At 39.9% G+C, this 23,015-nt stretch overlaps 1 protein-coding gene across 2 annotated transcripts in view; it reads left to right on the top strand.

Annotated features, from left to right (window-relative positions):
- lrfn1 (leucine rich repeat and fibronectin type III domain containing 1) overlaps positions 1-10,410 on the top strand; it is a 393,123-nt gene extending 382,713 nt beyond the window's left edge. For both annotated transcript variants that reach the window (XM_088345470.1, XM_088345471.1), the window contains exon 6: positions 7,221-10,410. In XM_088345470.1, coding sequence (XP_088201596.1) covers positions 7,221-8,109 — 889 coding nt within the window. In that variant the 3' untranslated portion in view covers positions 8,110-10,410. The remainder of the gene's footprint in view (positions 1-7,220) is intronic.
- Positions 10,411-23,015: the final 12,605 nt, after the last annotated feature.

The following is a 23,015-nucleotide window of genomic DNA, read 5'->3' as shown; positions in this document are numbered from 1 at the left end:
TGAGATTCTTAACTGAATGAAGAGAAAGGCATTTTGGGAGGTAGTTCAGCTACTAACATGTCCGCATTTTCAAATATTGTCTGCTTTTGGGCATGCAAAAAAATTAGTTCTTGATTTCATATAGTAGGTGAAATGCCCTAAAGTGGGTCTAAAAAAACATCTTATTCTACATTGTTGAAGTAATGTATACCCCTTATCCTGGAGGTCTACTGCGGTATTTTTCACTTTTTTTTTAACCAAGGCACATTTATTTTATTCAAAAATCCCGTGAGACATCACCAGTCGATGCTGTTGCATCTCCGGTAGAAGTAAATCCAAATGAAAGATAGCTTTTGCTAGACTGCACAGGCACACAAATTGGATAATTTCCCATGGCACAGTAAGACAATTAATTACTGTACTGTTTCAATTCCCTTTCTTTATATGCAATATATATATCTACACACATATATATTTTCCAACAAATAAGGATTTGATACATATATCTATCCATCCATTATCTGCACCGTTTATCCTCAGTAGGGTTGCGGGCGTGCTGGAGCCCATCCCAGCTTTCTTCGGGAAGTGGGCAGAGGACACCCTGAACTGGTTGCCAGCCAGTCATAGGGCACACAGAAGGACACAACTCACTCACACCTAGGGACAACTTGGACCGTCCAATTTACCTGACATGCATGTTTTTGGAACGTGGAAGGAAACCGGAGTGCCCCGAGTGAAGCCACGCAAGAACAAGGAGAACATGCAAACTCCACACAGGAAGGTCTGATCCCATGACCTCAGAATGCCACACGTGCGCTAACCACTGTGCTGCCATGTGGCCAATACATATATCCATATAGAAAAAGAATAAATGGTTAGCTTTGGAAGTAAGAGCGGGTTATAGCTACTTAACGGATAAATGTCCAAGTTTCTCATAAAAACTTCAATTGTCATAAACAGTAGCAAGTTTATACTTCCCTGGATTTGATGCACTTGCTTTCTTTGAGTCTAAAAGAGAATTTCTAGTTCAACCAGTTATAGCTAAAGTCAGTGGCGTTCCGTGGACACTACAACTACGCCTTCGGCTCCATACCAAATTAGATGATGTGTCATTCGCAAATGAACCGGCTCTTGGAAGTAAAATTTGTTTTTGAGAACTCGGGTGGAGAATCCGTGATTTTGCCGCCTGGTTCACCCCGGGCCCCTGCTCATCAGGTCCGACGGCAACACATAACCCTGAACGCGGTCAGCTCGGGGAGCTCAAGCGAAAGGTTAGGGGAAGAGTGAGGGTTTTTTTTTTAGTCACGAGGCACCGAGACATAACCTTGGCCAAACGCGATCATATGATCTACCTGTACATGGCCAAAATTTGGATCAGGTTGGAATTTGGTTCGGGCATAAGATCTTACCTCTAGGCTGAAAGTGGCGACGAAAACCTTTCCTGCTGACTCAACGTTTGCTCGCTTTGATGTTGTTCAACCTTTCGTTAAACCAACACAACCACCAGCTCAGTAGCCTAGATGGTAAGGCGCCCGCTTTGAGACTGGGAGGTTCGGGTTCGCGCCCCGGCCGAGTCATTCCTAAGACTTAAAAAGTGGTCGGCGGCGCCCTCTGTTGGCTGCGGCTGCATCGGCTCGCTACAACGGGTCAGGTGCAATCGACATTTCGTTCTGTGTACATTGTTACACAGAATGACAATACAAGGAAATTATTATTATTATTATTATTATTATTTCCTTGGTGGCTGTTGGCGCTAACACTTTGGTAGATTACCGGCTATTAAGCCAGTAACACTTTGTGAAGCTGATGATGTTGTGTATCGTCTGCTGGCTTCTATTCAGACGCCACCACAAAATCTGTTTGGCTACAACAACCTCTCTCTCCAAGACTGATTGCAAATCTCATCCTGAAGGCGTCCGGGTAGATTTCTTAGCCTAGCAACAAACAGGGTTGGGTAGGGTTCCTTTAACTGGATTACTTTCAATGACTTTTGGATTACTCCAATACCAAATATGCTAATAAAAGACAAAAGAAACTAAATATGAATAAAATGATGACTCACAACACGTGGTAAGCTTTCTCTCCTGGCTTTGATCTCTTTGATATCCGGCAAAACTAACATAAAATGCGACAGAAACGAAATAAAAATAAATCCAAACAGCTTTCCAACATCATTTTTGCCATTCCATGTATTCCGTTACTCCCCAAGCCTGCACAAAATTTAGCGGCAGTAGCTCAGGAGGTAGAGCGCTCGTCTTGGGATCAAGGGATCCCAGTTCGAATCCCGGCTCGTCCGTGTTACATGTCGAAGTGTCCTTGAGTAAGACACTGAACCCCCAATACCCAAATAAGCAGGTTAGCGCCTTACATGGCTGCAAGGCCGCTATTGGGAAATGTGGAGCACATTGTAAAGCGCTTTGGGAAGTCATTGACTTGAAAAGTGCTATATAAAAAGCAGATCATTTCATTTCATTTTATTCATATTTAGTTTATTTTGTCTTTTATTAGCATATTTGATATTGGAGTAATCCAAAAGTAATCCAGTTAAAGTAACCCTACCCAACCCTGCCAACAAATACTGGTGGGAATGTAATTGGTTAAATGCTTATATATGAAAGCAAACATCGAGAAGCTGCACAGCCAGGGGGAAGAAATGAAATGAAGCAGACAGACAGTTTTGAATTAATCACTAGTAATGGAAAAAATATAATACATAAAATATCACACGATTCAAATATTTTTGGGGGCCAGCAGAAATAGACTTGCAGGCCCTCATGGCCCACCACTGGTTAAACCCCTCTTTCGAAACGCAATAAGTTCTATACAAGAGGCCTGGAATCACAGTGTTAAGATTTACTGTGCCGATAAATTTTCTCACAAAAATGTTCAGCTAGATTCCAACTCCCCTCCAAATGTCACGTAACAGCCTGAACTAAAGTACCTAATAGCTCCCAAAGTCTTGAAGGAACTTCAAAAGGTCTTTTTTTCACCTTTTCAAAAATCCCACACAGAAGCTGGCTGACATGAAGTCTTTTGAGTTCTCCAGTTGGCCTGCAGCGTAGCGCAGTGAGGGTAAAGGGCCTGCTTCCAGGATCATTACACCGCTATAAATAACAACGGTACATTTCACGACATGGACCCAACTGCCATAAATTGCCGCAACACATAATGGGACTAGATACAGTTGGCTCCTTGAAGGCTTTTTCAGGGCAGTTTATAAATGTATTTTTTGGAAAAAATGTCGTTATTAGTAAGGTATTTGAATATTTTCACTGTTATGTGTGAATCACCAGATAAGAAAGTAGGGCAACGTTTTAAAGCATAGTGGGAATAATTTGTAATTTTTAGTTTTTTTTGTAATGCTAATGGTATTCTTGTCAAGAATATTAGTTGACTGCACGTGGTCATTTTTCAAGGGCTCAAAGTCTCATTTGTTACTCTAAAACTCTATATGTAGCTTTTGATAAGCAACATTGACAATATTAACATTTGAAAATACCGTATTTTCCGCACTATAAGGCGCACCGGGTTATAGGGCGCACCCCGAAAAAATAGTTTTTGGTCCTATTTTTGACATATATAAGACGCACCGGATTATAAGGCGCTACAATGGGAACGTGGACAAAACAGTCAGATAGTTCAGTCCAACTTATTACCCCCTTAACATTCCCAAAGCTTGCAAAGACGCAAATACGTGTCGAGAACACGTGCGGATGCGGTGTCCGTAAGATGTCACTCAAATGCATCGTTCCATCATTCGGAAGGTTCAAGTCTTGGGATTCAAGAAATGATAACCATTCCTTCGTATCTATTTTCTTTTTCGCTCGCAACTTTACTGTGCATATGACAATAAACACTTGGAATTGAGTTTAATTTAAAAATAGACTCTCCATTCCATCCATTATCTCACCGCTTATCACAGAAACATCGAGTTCAGTCTGAAACAAGACAATATAAAACCAGGAATAGCTCACCGAAGTCATTGTGTTCATAATAATGTGCAGGCAATGTCCTCTTATATCCGTGAGGGTAGTAAATCCAGGAGAATACAATATTTACAAATACAGAATAGAAAAAAATGCTTTCTCTATGCCATCGGCCACATGCTATACGCATTCATCTTTTTCGGCCAATTGCAGGCTTTGTTTCGCTGTTTAAGCCAATGGCAGCCTGTACATTATAAAAAGGATCCGCCTCTTGACCTCCAAATAACTTTAGCCAATAGTGATCGATTCAACTGATGATTGACACATCTTTTTCGGCCAATTGCAGGCTTTGTTTGCCGTTTGAGCCAATGGCAGTCTGTAAATGATAAGAAGGATCCGCCTCTTGACCTCCGAATAACTTTAGCCAATAGTGATCGATTCAAATGATGATTGACACATTGGTTAGCCAATGAAACGCCGGTAAATAAATCCCACCATCCACCGCGTACTACTTGGCGTTCGGGGGAAAATCGAGTCGGCGGCTGCAAGTTAGTTGGAAAACTTAATGTTGATCCATAAATAAGGCGCATTGTATTATAAGGCGCATGGTCAGCTTTTGAAAAAAATAAAGGCTTTTAGGTGCGCCTTATAGTGCGGAAAATACGGTACTAAATAAAAAAGACATATTCATTGAATGTCATATTTTTCTCCCAATATATATATATATATATATATATATATATATATATATACCGTAAATTCCGGACTATAGAGCGCACCTGATTATAAGCCGCACCCGCCACATTCTAAGAGGATAACCGCTTTTGTACTTACACAAGTCGCACCTGTATATTAGCCGCATGCGCCCACATTAATACATGTAACACAATCACAAAATAAACCCAAACACTACTTTGAGACCCGCGATTTTAACCGAATATAAAGTATACAGATCAAAAACCACAGCCGGCTAAATGACGGAAATTATACCGGTAATTAAGATTTAATGCAAACCTGCAGAGTCCAGGTCCTGTTAAAAGTAATCCGAGGAAAAAAAGTGTATATTTCCAAAGGTAAGGGTGGGAAAAATATATATCCACTATTGTCTGCCGTGTCCACAAACACTCACCTTTACCGATCCCCACTTCCCGTCATCCCCCGCGTCTGTTACGCCCCTTCTTTTTAATTGGTCAGTGCAAGACTTATCAGAATAAGTGTCCAAAATAAATACAAATAAATACATTACAAAAATATACAGTTGCAAATAAATATTATACATGGTTACACATATTTACAAAGAAAGACGGTACACCGAGATCACCCATCCCAAACCATGCCTGTGAAGGGTAGCAAAACGCTACTAACAACACGCTCACAATTCAGTTAGCGGTTCTGTAAAAAAAAAACATACCGTACGTATATAAATCACGGTAAACCACTCTCATCTTCCTCCCTACAACTGACGTCGTCAAGGTCGTATTCCTTAAATGTGGTAAAGAGACTTTGTCATATCAACTTCGACCCACGCTCCCTTATTCAAAAACACGCTAGCAACATGCTCATAAGGTGAAATTTGCGTGCAGTAGCTCTGTTTCCTTCATTATCGGACTGTTCGATTGCGTTTAGCTTGTAAGCTGCGTCATGTGCCTTGAGCGCTGCTGCCGGCCGTTAGGAAAATTACATAAATTGGCCGCATCACTGAATAAGCCGCAGGGTTGAACGTTTTGAAAAAAGTAGCGGCCTATAGTCAAGAATTTACGGTGTATATATATATATATATATATATATATATATATATGGGGGAACAATCTTGCCTTATGCAGAAATAAATGTATAAATAGATCAATATCTGCCCTGCGACTGGCTGACAACCAGTTCAGGGTGTCCCCTGCCCACTGCCCGGAGATTGCTGGGATGGGCTCCAGCACCCCGCGACCCTAGTGAGCATAAGCGGCGCAGATAATGGATGGATGGATGGATAAATCAATATCTACAAATATTTTTCGTACAAATAAATGAACACACACGTAAAGCAATACCTAAATAAATTTACATAAATTAAATTCATCTATATATTTATGGTTATGCATTTTGTCATTTACATATTTAGTTTTTATTTTGCTACAGCAAAGTCTTATTCAAACAAGTGGTGGGTCAAACTGGCTTAGCTTTTCATGACTAAATAAATGTCAAAATAAATGACAAATTATATTGAGAGGTCTGCATTGTCATTGATATCCATGTGGTGAAAAATTATATGTAACGAGGTTAGATGGCACTCCAGTGTAAACGTAATCACGACTTTAAAGACAAAATAAAAAAAAGAAAATTGAGCAACATAATGCTTAGAAACCGGCTTAAGAAATAATAATGCAATGAAAGACTACTCCAGCGTTTTAGTATTGCAATGATAAATAGTGCAATAGCAGCAACAAACATTCCCAAATAAGTCCCAAATTATGTATTTTTACAGTTTGGTGTGCTTGTTTAGGGTAGTGATGCATAAATAAATTATTAAATTCCATTTATTTTCCAAATTAAGATATTGCATGATTTATTGATGTGTTCATTTATCTATATGGCATAAATTTGTAGGTATTTTTGTATATTTATTTTGATATATTTGAACACTGAGATTTCAACATGTAATTCTTAAAAACAATTAAGATAAAGCCAGCAAAGACACAGACACACAAATAGATATCTTCACACACAGACACAAAACAAACAAACTTAGTTAAACGTGCTTTCACTGGGTCTACTTTCTTTAACCAAAATAGAGGTAAGATCAGGCCAGAAAAATTCCCGTCCTACCCCGACCCAGTCCTGTGTGCTTTTAAGCCTGACCCAGCCCGAGTCCAACCAATCAACTTGATTTGCAGGGCCAAACCTGAAACATATTCAAAATTTCATGTTTTTTTTTTAGAGGATTTGGTGGTAGGAGAGATGCTATATGTCACGAAAGACCGGGTTATTTTGACACTGAGTTGATGGGAAAATTTGAAGGCCGTCTATCATTTTGATGGGCTGAAAATTGGGTCATGAACTACAGCAGCAATACATCCTTAAGAATCTAGCACGGCACTGTAAAAGAGAGAGAGAGGCAGTCAAACATAGAAAAAAATGATGGATGGATTAAAAAAAAACAGTGAGAACGAGAGAGAGAAGGCCAGCTTGACCCGAACGTAATGATTGACATTTGAGGACTCTGGCTTGTGCTTAAGATCCCACCTTGGCACCAAAGAGCCACATAATGAAAATGAGGTCTACGAAAATCCGGTTAGAGATAATGTATGGCTTCTTCTTTTTTCACAGGATGATCCCTCCCACCAACAAGGACTTCCTGATCAACGACCTAGCGGCCGAGCGAGAGTACGACCTGTGCGTGCTAGCCGTGTACGACGACGGCGTGACCTCACTGACGGCGACACGAGTGGTCGGCTGCATCCAGTTCCACACGGCTGGCGAAGTCAGCCAGTGCCGCTTCATGCACAGCCAGTTCCTGGGGGGAACCATGATCATCATCATCGGCGGTTTCATTGTGGCGTCCGTGCTGGTTTTTATCGTCATCCTCATGATTCGCTACAAGGCCTACGTGGGGCCTGAGGATGGCAAACCCAAGGCGGGTACCGTAGTTCACTCGAGGGCTAACGGAAGCCACCAGAGGCTGCACCGATCGCCGTCTGCTCAGGCTTCTGACGGGGGCCAGCCGGACGTAACCGAGGAGTGCATGGCTCTGGTTTTGAAGACGGATCATGAGAAAAAGGAGGACACCAGAGCTTTAGTGGTAGTAGGGGCGCCCCCTACCCTCCTGGAGGCAGAACTTGCCCCACCGACCAAGAGAAGGGCCAGTTTACCTCCGGAGGAAACGCAGCAAGAAACGGACAGCAGTCTGACGGGCTCCACCATGTCGCTGTGTCTCATCGGGCCTACCGCCGGTTCCGCAGAGGCACCGCGTTACGTGGACAAGAAGGGCGTCCTGTCCGGCGCCGGGCTACTGATGCCCCACGATCTGGCGCGAACTCGTCACAGGTTTTCTTTCGACGGAGGGGACTACTCAATTTTTCAGAGCAACAGTTACCCGCGACGAGCCCGGACGAGGTGGCACCGCTCCACCAATCAGCTGGACAATGAGTCCTCGCCACTGGCCAACCGCCGGGTGACGTTCAGCAGCACCGAGTGGATGCTAGAGAGCACAGTGTGATTAGAAATACAAAAAGAAAAACACGCACACATCCACCCTTCATCCCACAACGCCATCACACGATTCAGAGAGGTTTGCCGGCCGGCCGCTCTTTCCATTTTCCGTCGGGAATTGAAAAGCCAAAAAGATAAGACCAAGGCTGATTATTTTGTCTTTTTTTATCTAACAAGGTGTCAAATGTATCTGTGAAGGTTGTAGTGCATTTTATATAAGTCAGCAAAAAAGGTTGATGAGAGGTGTATGTGTTAGGGATAAGAAGCTCAAGCCCCACGCCGCATCCATAAACTAACAGTTCTGCTCAGCTTCTGGCGAGCCATATGTCGCTATTATCTTAAAGCAACAGCAATTTCCAGTTGTTTTCCGGTTCTTCAGATGGCGCCAAAACAATAAAAATGTCATTATTAGTCTTTCGTAGCATAATTAGCTGGAAGTGTTTTACTTGTCAGCGTTGATAATTGCCGTACAAGACACATTGTTTTGTTTGTGTTTTTCTGAACAAAAAATAATTGAGTTGTTTGATTTTCCTCATTAATGACACTGAGAATGAGCAAAGATGCTATTTATTTTTTTTCCTTTAATGTAGTAGTTTGAATTATTGTTTAACGTGATGAAAACTGGCTAAACCTGACTAGTTACCACTTTTACAAATAACCACCAAGACTAAAATTGGTTACCAATAAAGGCAAGACAGCATTGCTGTTCACTACATAAAGATCGGACTAAAATCTATTGAATTTTGGTTCACATATAGAGATGAAATATTATGCGACTTAGTTCGAGTCTTCGAATATACTAGAGAAATACCGCAATGTCTGAGTAAGGACCATTTTTCTTTCATTTAAAATGCTATGTAATTATTTTAAGAGCAGACAGAAATCTTCAATATTGATAATATTAATAATTTACATAATATTTAATAAAATAACTGTTGAGAAATAATCCAAAAGTTTAAAAAGATTGGCTTAACTAAAATGTTGAGTTTAGATGGAACAAACTGTCAAATGAAATAAAAACTAAAGTTCTTGCTATAAACTTGAGAAACACTCGATGTTAGTATTTGTGCATAATCTGCTTCAGTTAGTTTTAATTGGGGTTTTTTCTCAATAATGCCTGGAAATATGTGCATTATAAAACTTTGTTAATTACGTTTATTTAATGATAATTCTACTAAAAGTTCTATTTTTATTTAAAAAGTTGTTTTTTTTCAAATCGAGTTATATACCGATACTAAAATTGTCACGAGGAGACCGGACCAGAACGGAGGCAGGAGGCAGGAAGGATGAACTCATTCGCGTTAACGATCAGGACTTTTATTTAGCAAAATAAAAGTCGTCCAACACTCATGGGACAAAACAAACAAAAACAGGCTTTACAGGCAAACAGGATCTCCGACTAGGAATACTAACAAAACAGGCTTTAACTCAGAACGTGCAAACACAGGTTTCCTCCGAATCAAACAAAACAGGACAGAGCAAAACAGAACGGAAAATGCAATGAACCAGCACCCGCAATACCCACAACCCACCCTTAAGTAGCACACACGCAAATTAGCTGATTTACTACAGCCGGTGCCCAGGGGGCGACCGTGCTGGACACAACAAAAATGTTGCTATTATAACAAAAATAACTGGATTCTCACATTCAATACTAAATGGTATACTGAGATTTAAATACACTTTTAAGTTATACTTTTTTGTAAATGAAGGCATTCACTGATAACAAAATGTTAGTATCCTATTTATTGGAGGGCTACAAAAGTTTGGTATTTATCATTTTACAATGAAATTCCTGAGATTTAGACACAATTATTCTAAATGAATGATTCTTGGAAAACATTCTGCAACTGTTGCGTAACTGATTTGTTTGTATTCAGAGTTGCATACCTAACTAAATATGACCCTAACCGCAGACATCAAGAAAAACTCGATTTCATTTTGTCAATTGTCAATTGAAAATGGAAAGAAAATAAGCTATGCGGCTTGGTGACCCATGTTGTTTCTTCAACGCAGCAGTGCCTTAATTCTCACAAAGGGGACAAAAATAAGCACGAAGGGAGGATGCTGCTCACCGCTGTTGAAAAAAATAAACACCGCTCTGTCATTTCTTTTGAATTTTCATTTAAGCCGTCCGTGTGAGGTTTGTATGCGTTTTCTTTCATTCTTCCCAAAAAACTAAAAAAAAAAAAAGTGCAACTTTCATGTGAACCGCAACACACACAAATGTGCACAGAAGACACGAAGAAACTAAGATGTGTGTCAACAACACCGTAATAATTCAACTGGAACAAAAACAACAACAAAAGGAGCATTTTACACCTTTACTGAAAGAGACGGGATTTCTCCTGGCTTCTCATAAGACCGGACGGTGTGAATAAAAGCTCCAGATGTGACTGTGTATTAACAATCCTTTCTGGCTGGCCTAGATCAAAAAGACGACAACAAACCGCAAAGGGAGAACTATATAAATATATTCAAACATTCGGTGTATGTGTACTAACTATGTAAAGTAAGAGAGTTGTCATGTCATATGACTTTTTACAAAGCATTTGGGTGTTGGCTGCAAGTTTTTACATTAAAAACCTGTCATCGCGCCTCTCGATATGTCAAAAATGGGTCTCGGTGTGAAATTATTGATTCTAATGTGTCAAAAGTGGCTCCATATACAAAAATTATTCATAGAGTGAATCCATTGGACTGTCAAATTGTGCGGAAAAAAAAGATCAAATGCAGGTTTTGTGTATCTAATCTGACAAAAAAATAATACTCGTGTCAGGTTCCGGCATGGCCGGATAAGCGGATCCTATTAATTTCCACATAAAATACGATTTTAGAAAAGGATGTATTTCCAGAAAATGAACCGGCTGATAGTGTAGAGAAACAGGACAACTGTGTTGACTGCAAGCTTCAGAATTCAAAAACATCAAACTTATGCTAACATAAGCTTAACTATGCATCTCTGCATCATAATGTTGAAACTATCTATCTTTTTTACCCTGGTCATATCCCTCTAGAGGGGTGACCGACAGCAAGACAAACACATACAACAAAAACAAAGAAAATAAAGGGAAAAAGTAGCAAAAAAATTTTGGGGACCATGGCCAGTACAAATGCCCAAACACCCAAACAAGTTGGGCACCTCGGCACCCAAGTTGGTCATGCTTCCGTCCCTCCAGATGAAACGGGACACAAGAAAACGGCCATGTCACTCGGGTCGGGGTGACACAACACACTTCTGTTCAACAGCAGGGCCCGACAGCTTTCACTGGTTTACCCCTGCCGCATCATACGGGTGCCCAACCCATCCTTAAAAACGCGTCCAAACATCCTACTATCCTTTCACAACACCTCACCACACCACTCATTTCTAATGTTAAAACACTATATCAATATGAACAAAGCATGAAAGGGGGAAGATGGGAAGTTGAAAACAAACCGGTTCTACATCAACCAAACACAAAAGCCGAGGACACAGGAAACATACTCGCGTGGGTAGAACTACATGATGCTCCCAAACCAACCAACTCTAAAAGAGCAAAAATAGACAAGTATTACAACGCAGTAAATGTTGGAGCATTACCTCTATCTAAACACGAAGGTATTTAAGTAAGACTGTGCAGGTTATGTTGAAACTAACTATAACTGAACATAACATGAAAAGAAGACAATGATGGATATGCTGGAGCACTGACTGAACAAAATCATGAAAGGAGGACAATTTTAAACACTGATTAGCTCTAACTAAACACACACCCTGAAATTAAGATAACAAAGTCTGTTACAACACCATATTTTTTCGGATTATAAATCGCAGTTTTTTTTCATAGTTTGGCTGGGGGTGCGACATACACTCTAGCGGGATTTTTATGGGACATTTTTAACACCTTATGAACGGGTATATCGATTCACATGTTATTTTCACACTTAATTGCAAGGTGGCGCTGTAGCAAATTTAGGGTAGTCCAGCATGTCCTTTAACAAATGCGACATAATAAAAACCTCACACCCAGTTGCTACAAGACAATTCAATCACTGTAAATAATTAAAACATAGTACAGTGGAACCTCGGTTCTCGACCATAATCCGTTCCATTTCTTTGTACGAAAACCGATTTGTACGATCACCGAAGTCCCTTTTTCCCATTAAAAGTAATGTAAAATTGTTTTAATCCGTTCCAACACCCTAAATGTTTACCACGAAAGTAAACATGAAGCTAACCCAGGCTAATCGTACGTTCGCGTTAGCGTAATCTTCCGTACGAAAGATTACGCTAACATGAACGTGTAAAAATAAAAAAATCTGGTCGTTTACACCTCATTTAGCACCCGGGTCTCCACAACAAGTGGTGAGCAGTTAAAGGATAAAGAAAAGAATTATGAATAGGATTTCTTACCTTTGTGGTGCTCAGCAGAAGCCATGCTGTATGTATAGCAAGATCGGAAACTCGCACACCTTCTTCATATTTTGCTATTATTTCTTTCTTAAATGCAATAGTTGTACGCACTACTCCTCTTTTTTCACCTGTAGCAACTTTGCTGCTTGCACCGACATTCTTCCGAGGCATAATTAGGAGTTAAAACACTCCCTTCACCGCTTTTGAAAAACGAAAGCAGAGAAGGAGTGCGCGTTGCCGTGACAACAGTTCTTCACGAGGGGTGGGGGCAATCTACACCCGTAGGCCGCTCAGCATCGCCCCTAGCGTACCGGCGTTCGAACTCCGATGTTTTGAACGAAAAGCGAAGCAAGAATTTCTCGAAATTTTTGGTCGAGAACCGATTTGTTCGAACTGAGAGGCGTTCGAAAACCGAGGTTCCACTGTATTCAATTCACATGTTTGACATCGTTTCATCGTTTTCTGACATTGCAGAGAGGTAAATTTAAGTTTTGCTTGTGAACTCAGATGAGCTGTTTCAACATTGTGGGATCCAGCTGGAAGAGTCAAAGGGAAAAAAAAAGGAAAGGACGGGTGGGGGTGTGCAGAGAAAGCTCATGTCTGCCTGAAAGCAAAATGCTATCCCTAAAATCGATTCCTCTACAGCGCCTTCGGCCTGTGTTGATAATTTCAACATAGTGAATGTCGTTCGCCTGCCCCGTTTTTTGCTCCGGTTTGTCGCAACGATCTGTGTTAATCTCGACCACGTCTGCTCTCCCGTCCCGAATTACGACCTGTTTTGATCTCGACCACGTCTGTTCTCCCGTCCCGAATAACGATCCGTTTTTGATCTCGACCACGTCTACTCTCCTCTCCTGGCTTTCGACTTGTCTCCGATCCCCACCACGTTTTTACTCTTCCATCACAGCTACTGACCGTTTTTTTCCGTTCCCGACACCGCCATCGCCCGCCACGGAAGTCCCACTTCCGCGTTCAGAGCCACCTGCTTCCCGTATCCAGCAATCCCCGGATTGTGCGCGCAACCCTTTCCTTTCTCCTAATAAAACTTGTGAGAAACGTTACGTGAGTGGGTCCTGTTTCCGTTCTGGTCTTGATAAAAATGAACTGCCAAATTATCATAGGATAAAACGGGAGAGGAACGTTCATTTCGCAAAAGTGATTTTTATAATCAGTGCAAATGTGTGTTTAATGTCTCAAACTTCCCCCAAAATTAAGAGAAAAAAATGTCGTTTTAGTAAGGTTTGCCCGAATGACATGTGCTAGGAGGGGCATTCCACGCGGGGGGACATTTGAATTTTGAATTTAAATCGTCTTTCGAGAAGACATGTATGTTTTTGGTGCTGGACTTTATCAAATAAATTTCCCCCCAAAATGCGACTTATACTCCATTACAACCTACAGTGGAACCTCGGTTTTCGAATGCCTCTCGGTTCGAACAAATCGGTTCTCGACCAAAAATTTCGAGAAATTCTTGCTCCGCTGTTCGGTCAAATAATCGGAGATCGAACGCTGGTACGCTAGGATGCGATGCTGAGCGGCGTACGGGTGTAGATCGTGTAGATTGCTTTTGCTTTCAATATAGGTGTACCAAGTGTTTTAGCCCATATATTATGCCTCCGAAGAAGGTCGGTGCAAGCAGCAAAGTTGCTACAGGTGAAAAAAGAAGTAGTGCGTACAACTATTGCATTTAAGAAAGAAAGAATAACAAAATATGAAGAAGAAGTGCGAGTTTCCGATCTTGTTATACATACAGCATGGCTTCTGCTGAGCACTACAAAGGTAAGAAATCCTATTCATAATTCTTTTCTTTACCCTTTGTTTATTTTTACACGTTCATGTTAGCGTAATCTTTCGTACGGAAGATTACGATAACGCGAACGTACGATTAGCCTGGGTTAGCTTTGTTTACGTAAAACATTCAGGGTGTTGTAACGGAGCCCCATCTCCAATGAAGCGCTAGCCACTTGTTGTGGAGACCCGGGTGCTAAATGACGTGTAAACGACCAGATTTTTTTATTTTTACACGTTCATGTTAGCGTAATCTCTCGTACGGAAGATTACGATAACGCGAACGTACGATTAGCCTGGGTTAGCTTCATGTTTACGTTCATGGTAAACATTCAGGGTGTTGGAACGGATTAAAAATGATTTACATTACTTTTAATGGGAAAAACGATTTCGGTGATTGAACAAATCGGTTTTCGAACAGGGTTCTGGAACGGATTATGGTCGAGAACCGAGGTTCCACTGTATATATGTTTTTCCCCCCTTTTTAATCATGCATTTTTTGGCTGGTACGATTTATCATCCGAAAAATACGGTACAAGCTCTAACTAAACACACCATGAAAGGAATACAACGCAGGATATGCTGGATGGACCATTAACTTCCTGAACAAAAATTTAAAGAAAGACAACACAGGCTATGTTGAAGCACTGCCTAACTCGGACTGAAAAATACATGAAAGACAGACATCACAGGACATGAACCCACATGTGGATATAACAATAACAGGAGTGACATGAACATAAGACAAAATTCAAACTCAGACCAATCTGTGGAAACTGTGATGGCCAAAATCCCTATGTACCATAATATATTTAAGACTTCAAAATTAAAATTCCACTGAAATTAAAACACAGAACATGCCAACACAGAAAGTATGGAACATGGCAAGAAGGGTTTTACAATAAATAGGTCAAATTTGAGTCAATATCACGAATGAGTATCCTTCTCCATCACAAGTTGTTCTGTTTTCTGCATTTTCCCACATCAAATCCAGCGTGTGAATATTTAATCAGGCGATAACTATTTCTAAAGATGGCACATGTGTCTGTGAAAATCTGCAGAGTTGACCAGGGAGGCGAGGAAGAGGAGGAGAGAGTGTTATTAACAGGGCTGAAGTGGGCCCCTTTTTCAGCCAGGGAGTTTTATACCCAAAGCCAGCCCACTTGGGTAGGTATGGAGGAGGAATTTCAATGAATGGAACCTCAGCGAGCTCTTACGATGCATTTTTATTGGGAAGAAATTCAGGTAACAAAAAACACTTTTACACTTTAATTCAAAGGAAAATTCTGATATAATATAAAACACATTTACCTATGTACATTATCAGTACTTTTAAATTCAAACATTTAATGTGCCTAGATATTTGGGCTTAACACTAAAATCATAACCAATGTTCCCTGTAATTTTCCACGGGTCGGAGCGTTCACACAAAGTCGGTTGAGCAACGCTTGAAACAACAGTGAGCCACCATAATCCCAAGTGTGGCAAGATAATTCGTTATCAAACATGTCCAAAACTTGACATCAAGTTACATTTTGCTGAGTTTCCGGCAATGCAAAATTATTTTTCTCTTTTGAGTGAATACAGCCTACAAACGTCGTTTGTTCTTACAATTCTTTCACAAGATATCCATTTCTTTTTATTTCCTGATATATTTTGTCGCATAATATTAACAATTTTGGGGGCTTATTTAGTCGGTTGTAAGATACAGAACTGTACTTAATCACATTTTTTAGTGGAAGTACAATTTTGGCAACAAGATTCACTTGATATCATTGGAAATTATTTGAATGCAACACAAACTTTTTCTTCCTTTTTCCATGTTTTTTTCTACTTCTTTTTAAATTCCTTTAAAAAAAATCTCATTGTGTTTATTTTTTCCGAGCTGTTACTTTTTTCTTTTTGTTTTCTATTTATTTTTCCCTAAATTTCTTTTTCTTTTTTTCTGGCTTTTTTCTAAATTTCTTTTTTTCTCTTCCTTTTGTTTCTTTTTTTTTCAGCTTTTCACTCCTTTTTCATTTTGGTATTTTTTTCGTTGTTGTTCTATTCCCCCATTCCTTTAAGTCATTTTGTGCATCGTTTTACATAATATTTGGTCATGTTGGGATTAAAGAAGCAAAAACAACCTGAAGAGCCGTTTAGGACCCGAAAGAGCCGGTTCCTTTTAGTGAGCCGAGGCGAAGAAGCCGGTTCTCGACAAACTCTACTAACCTTACTCAACTTGGTTCTACTTCGACTCGACTTCAAAATACCGCATTTAGGACACAACGTCAGGGGAACCGGTGTATTTTTACCTTCATGCAATGTAACTTTGCGCGCAGCTTAGAGGGAACACTGCTCATAACTCCCATGAAGTAGGTTGACTACGACACATTTTAAGTAGGTTTAAACATTAAAAACATCCTCAGCAAAACACCATTTCTGCAACTTTGTTTATGACATTGTCATATTCTATAGACATAAGAATTTCCTTTCAGTGTACTGTACATCAGCATTAGGCCTCCAACGGTTCCTGAGACAGTGAGCTTCTTAGCCTAGTTTTCACACCTTTTTTCATGTATTTATTTTATTTTATTTGTTTATTTAAGTCGAAGGTTTGATTCCCGGCTCCTCCATGTTATATGTCGAAGTGTCCTTGGGCAAGACACTGAATCCCTAATGTCCCCAATAAGCAGGTAGGCGCCTTGCATGGCTAAATCCCTGTTGGTGTGTGAGTGAATGGGTAAGTGTGAAGCACATTGTAAAGCGCTTTGGGAGATCTTCATTGACTTGAAAAGCAGACCATTTTTATTTACCAAAGCTCTATATAAATTGTTTCTCTTTTCTTTTTTTTTGAACATTTTTCCCTTTATTCCTTTTTGTCATTTTCCTTAAATATTATTGATTCTTCTAGCCTTCTAATTATCTTTTTCTTCCTATATTATTGCTTTTTCTCGTTTTGTCTTTATTTCATTTTTTCTTTTTCTTTTTTTCTAATTTAGCTTTATTTGTCCCCCAAAATTAATTTTCTGCATCAGCTTTACATAATATGCTTTAATATAGGGATTATGAAATGAAATGAAATGGTCTGCATTTATATAGCGCTTTTCAAGTCATTGACTTCCCAAAGCGCTTTACAGTGTGCTTCACATTTCCCAATAGCGGCCTTGCAGCCATGTAAGGCGCTAACCTGCTTATTGGGGGTATTAAGGGTTCAGTGTCTTACCCAAGGACACTTCGACATGTAACACGGACGAGCCGGGATTCGAACTGGGATCCATTGATCCCAAGACGAGCGCTCTACATCCTGAGCTGCTGCCGCCCCAACAACAATTAAAGAAACAACAATAATCAGAAGAGACTTTTGGGAGCCAAAAGAGCCTGCTCTGTTTAGTGATCTGAGCCGAAAGAACCGCTTCACTACGAGCTACCCGGTAAATAATAATAATATAATAATAATTTCCTTTGTATTTTCATTCTTTGTAACAATGTACACAGAACGAAATGTCGATACACCTGACCCGTTGTAGCGAGTCGATGCAGCCGCAGCTAGAGGGCGCCGCCATTATACCAATTAGGTATGTCTCGGCCGAGGCGCGAACCAGCGACCTCCCAGTCTCAAAGCGGGCACACTACCATCTAGGCTACTGAGCTAGTAAATGCAGTTAACTGCTAAACTCTGCAAACACGTACCACAACACACTCCCGGGGAAACACAGATGACAGGCAAAACGTGCAAGATGAGTGAAATGAATGATAACAGTCTTTCTTTTAACAAGTTTCTTTTTCTTTTCCTGGCTTTTTCAGCTCTACGCACACTTGCACCTTTTTATCGTACCTGACTCGAATGGTTAATTTCACTGCTACAGAAAACAAGAATGATTGTTGGCCAAACCAACTTAAAATTTGGGAGAGGAGAAATACCCTACATGGTAAAACTCACTTCATTTGCTACAATGTTGGAGGTGCGCTGAATATAGTCAAATAGCTGACTAGATTCTAGTCTATTTATTCTAGACAAGTCACGTTTATTTGTGACGCCCTTAATCACAAAGAGTCTCAAAGGGCTGCACAGATCAAAGACTATAGCAAACTACAGACTATTATGTCACCATCCCCTGATCTAAAACCTACATGAGGGCAGATAATATACAGATATTGTCAACATAAAAAATAGGTTATTCATCTGCAAAAAGCTCCTGAAAATATTCTATGAGACAGTAGTGGCAAACGCCCTCTTCTATGCGGCAGCGTGTTGGGGAGGCAGCGTCAAGAAGAAGGATGCCTCTCGTCTCAATAAACTGGCGAGGAAAGCGAGCTCTGTTGTGGGCAAAGAGCTGGACAGCCTAACAACAGTAGCTGAGAGACGAGCACTGAAAAAGCTGAGGTCAATCATGGACAATCCATCGCATCCACTACACAGCATTATCTCCAGACAGAAGAGCAGTTTCAGCGACAGACTGCTGTCACTGTCTTGTACTACGGACAGACTGAAGAGATCTTTTCTTCCTCATGCCATGAGGCTCTTTAACTCCACCCGGCAGAGTAAAGGGCCACATTTAACCACACCACCTACATTGGATATTACCGAATCTTACTGCAATATGTATTCTGTGTAGCACTATTTAGTTACTCTATATAACACGCTACAGTGGGCATTTGCACGTCACACTGGGTATTTGTATATTGTATTCTTTTGGCTTTATTATTGTATTGTTCTCAGCTCAGGGATGCTGCTGGAAATGTGAATTTCCCTCAGGGGATGAGTAAAGTATCTATCTATCTATCTATCTATAGAATAGAAGTGTGTTTTAAGCTTAAATTCACCAGTAGGGTTAGATAGTTCAAGTTACAGATACTTAAAAAAACAATTCTCAACCTAGACATAAGTCGGCCCTTCAGGAAATATCCCGTTCTTCCCAATCAGTCACTTCGGCATTGGTTGTTAAAAACAGGAAACGAAAAAACTGGATGGATGTAGAGGAGTCAGATGGACTAACAAGATGCAGTGGTTTTGGTTTCTCTAGGGGGCGACAAAGCTCACCGGAGTTCATACACAAATGTTCTAGAGAACCAAGCGATGGTTGAACCGAACAAATACATTTAAGTCCTATACAGTATTACCAATTATCAACAAAAAGGATCCAAGGAGGAATTAGTTAAACAAAATATATTAAGTGAAAAATCATTATTGTGAAGCACTCAAATCTAAATAAGTTAAGCAGTTAAATTGAGCACAGACAAAGCCTTCCAAATCAATACTGTAATGAGATAATAACAAAGCCTCCATGGATCCATCAAATTGAATGTTTTCAACTGTGGCTCATCTTAAACTACCATGAAAAATCAATCATCTAACACAGGGGTGTGCCACATTCGACTTAATAAAAAAGAAATGGCAATAAAATGGGGCCAGGAGTAAAAAATGAGAGTACCGATACCTCAGCAATGCACTACAACAACTACACATTTGTATCCATTTCTAATAGACTGTTTCATCAAATTGGTTTTGAAACACTCAGAATTTAAGTAGAATAACTTTCTGAGCATTAAACTGAATAGTGTGCGTTGGAAAAAGTGTTTTTGGGGATAAGTATCTTCACCAATAAAATAGAAACGTAATTTTAGAAAGTTAACATAAACAAATAAAGGTAGTAGAAAAAATTACAGTATCTAAATCATTACGAAGCAGTTAGATTCATGTCTAGAGAGGCACAATTAGATTTACTAATAAATTCACCTGCACAGTTTATTTGTCATTTGTTTTGGTTAAAAAACAGCATACATTGCATAACAATATACAGTGGAACCTCGGTTCTCGACCATAATCCGTTCCAGAACCCTGTTCGAAAACCGATTTGTTCGATCACCGAAATCATTTTTCCCATTACAAATAATGTAAATCGTTTTAATCCGTTCCGACACCCTAAATGTTTACCTTGAATGTTTAACGTAAACATAAAGCTAACCCAGGCTAATCGTACGTTCGCGTTATCGTAATCTTCCGTACGAAAGAGTACGCGAACATGAACGTGTAAAAACAAAAAAATCAGGTCGTTTACAAGTCATTTAGCACCCGGGTCTCCACAACAAGTGGTGAGCGGTTCATTGGAAAGGGGGCTCCGTTCCAACACCCACATAAAGCTAACCCAGGCTAATCGTACGTTCGCGTTATCGTAATCTTCCGTATGAAAGATTACGCTAACATGAACGTGTACAAAAAAAGGATAAAGAAAAGAATTATGGATAGGATTTCTTACCTTTGTGGTGGTCAGCAGAAGGCGCAGGTGGACCGTCGTTGCTTGCTTATAGCACTCACTCCCTTAGCCACATCACTCGATTTCACAGCCTCCTTATTCTTTAGTATCGTACTGATCGTAGATTTAGCCATGCTGTATTGCCTAGCAAGATCAGACACTCGCACACCTCCTTCATATTTTGCAATTATTTCTTTCTTAAATGCAATAGTTGTACGCACTACTTTTCTTTTTTCACCGGTAGCAACTTTGATGCTTGCACTGACTTTCTTCGGAGGCATAATAAGAGGCTAAAACACCCGTACCTGTACTTATCAATGAAGTCCAATCGCCGCTCCTTTTAGATAAAAGCATAGACAACTTTTTCTTCAGTTTGACACGAAGCATGCAGTTCTCTTATAACTACTCCTGGGGGCGATAGTAAGACAAGTGGTTTTCATTGGTCGCGTTTTCTCAGTAGTTGAACGGTAAATGTGAAAATTTTGCTATTTGAAAAATTAAATTCAACAATTGTGAAGTTGAATGAGACAGAACTTTCAAATTAAATATATATGACCATTTTATATATTTTTGATTTCATATTTTCCCCTGACTGAACGTCACTGTAACAAAGGGACACTGGGGACAAAACAACATGTTTTCTTTCTGCTTTTAGTGTGACCGAGCAGATTAAGATCCTGCCGGGCCATGTTTGGTCTACGGGTCTTAGTTTGCCCACCCAGGCTCTAAAGCACAGGTGTCAAACTCACAGCCCGCGGGCCACATCTGGCCCGGCGTACAATTATATCCGGCCCGCGAAATCCTTTTATATCTACTATAATCGCCCGGGTCCATGAAACCCTAATAACTTTCAAATTATACTCGGATACTAAAAACCACAACGGCCGAGAATATTATGTTAACTGACATTGCCGGTAAACCCGTGTGTCTTATTTGTGGAGATTTTGTGGCCGTAATCAAGGAATTTAATAGAATAGAATAGAATAGAATATACCTTTATTGTCATTGTTACAAAATGGGTTAACATATTGTGACAACGAAATTGGGCATGACACTCCAGTTTTACACATTCACAATGAGGTATGAGCCAAGAAGATAAAGGAACAGAGAAGATAAGGTATAAAACAAGGGGGATAAGGCTATAGTTATAATTTACATGGTATTTACACAATGTAAAATGAAATGAAATGATCTGCATTTCTATAGCGCTTTTCAAGTCAATGACTTCCCAAAGCGCTTTACATTGTGCTTCACATTTCCCAATAGCGGCCGTGATTTGTGCAGCCATGTAAGGCGCTAACCTGCTTTTTGGGGGTTCAGTGTCTTACCCAAGGACACTTCTGCATGTAACACGGACAAGCCGGGATTCGAACTGGGATCCCTTAATCCTAAAACGATCGCTCCACCTCCTGAGCCACTGCCGCCCCCCAAAAAAAAAACGGCACTACAAGACAAAACTTCAGAGTAAGCTTAAAATTCTTGAGTCCAGAGAAAAGATACAGAAAGTTGAAGAGTTAAAGAAGAGTATGAAGATGTTTTTCACTAAAGAAAATTCCCAAAGTGGAAAGCATAAATTTTATTTATATTGTCCGTTTTTTTCATATTTTCATTTTTATAGTTTTGACAGGAGATATTTTTATGGAGGGAAACGATTTTTAATTCATTTAATGTTTAAGTTTGTTTATTCTGAAATAATATTCCTGACTGTTTTAAATTCATATTTATTTATCTAAAAATAAAAATAAAAAAGGAAAGTGTATTCAATAAATATTTATCCTGTTCGGCCCGCGGCCAAGGGTGTGGTTTGAGTTCTGGCCCTCCGTATAATTGAGTTTGATACCCCTGCTCTAAAGTGACGATTATTATCTTTGTAAAGTAAAGGTGTCAACTCATTTTAACCCGGGGGCCACATGGTTGAAAAAAAAAAAAATTCTCTCGGGGGTCTGACTAGTAATTTAATGGCATAAAAAATGTGCCTTAGGTGGAGGGCTGGATGTCTTTTCAGAGGCTCACAATTAAGTTACGATTCATGGATTTAAGATTTGATTATAAAACCATTAATTAGGAGGTTTTTTTTCCTCAGTATTTTTTTTTTTACCTTCACAAAGAATAATCTCTTGAAGTGAATATCAACAGTGCAATTGTGGGGGGGAAATGCAAAACAACAATTGAATTAGTTTCTCCTGCAGAATATTTAACTCAGGGACACTTATGGAGGCTGGAAACAGCTCCTCCTGACTTTTATTTAAATAAAATAAATGGGTTTCACTTAATGTTCTCTGGTTGATTAATGGTAGTCAGGGAATATAGCCACAGTGGGTGCTTTAGAAATGCCCCCTGGCTTTGGCGACAAGTTATTGTTTGAGGCTATGAAGCAAAATTTCCGCCTGTTCTTCTCTCAGCATTGTCTCGCAGGCAGGGTTGGGTAGGGTTACTTTAACTTGAATACTTTCAATTACTTTTGGATTACTCCAATACCAAATATGCTAATAA

Source organism: Urocampus carinirostris, chromosome 10, assembly GCF_059441175.1.
Source record: "Urocampus carinirostris isolate Australia breed hairy pipefish chromosome 10, RoL_Ucar_1.0, whole genome shotgun sequence".
Classification (NCBI taxonomy): domain Eukaryota; kingdom Metazoa; phylum Chordata; class Actinopteri; order Syngnathiformes; family Syngnathidae; genus Urocampus; species Urocampus carinirostris.
The sequence above is the reverse complement of the archived record's forward strand: the minus strand, read 5'-3'. Positions and strand labels throughout refer to the sequence as shown.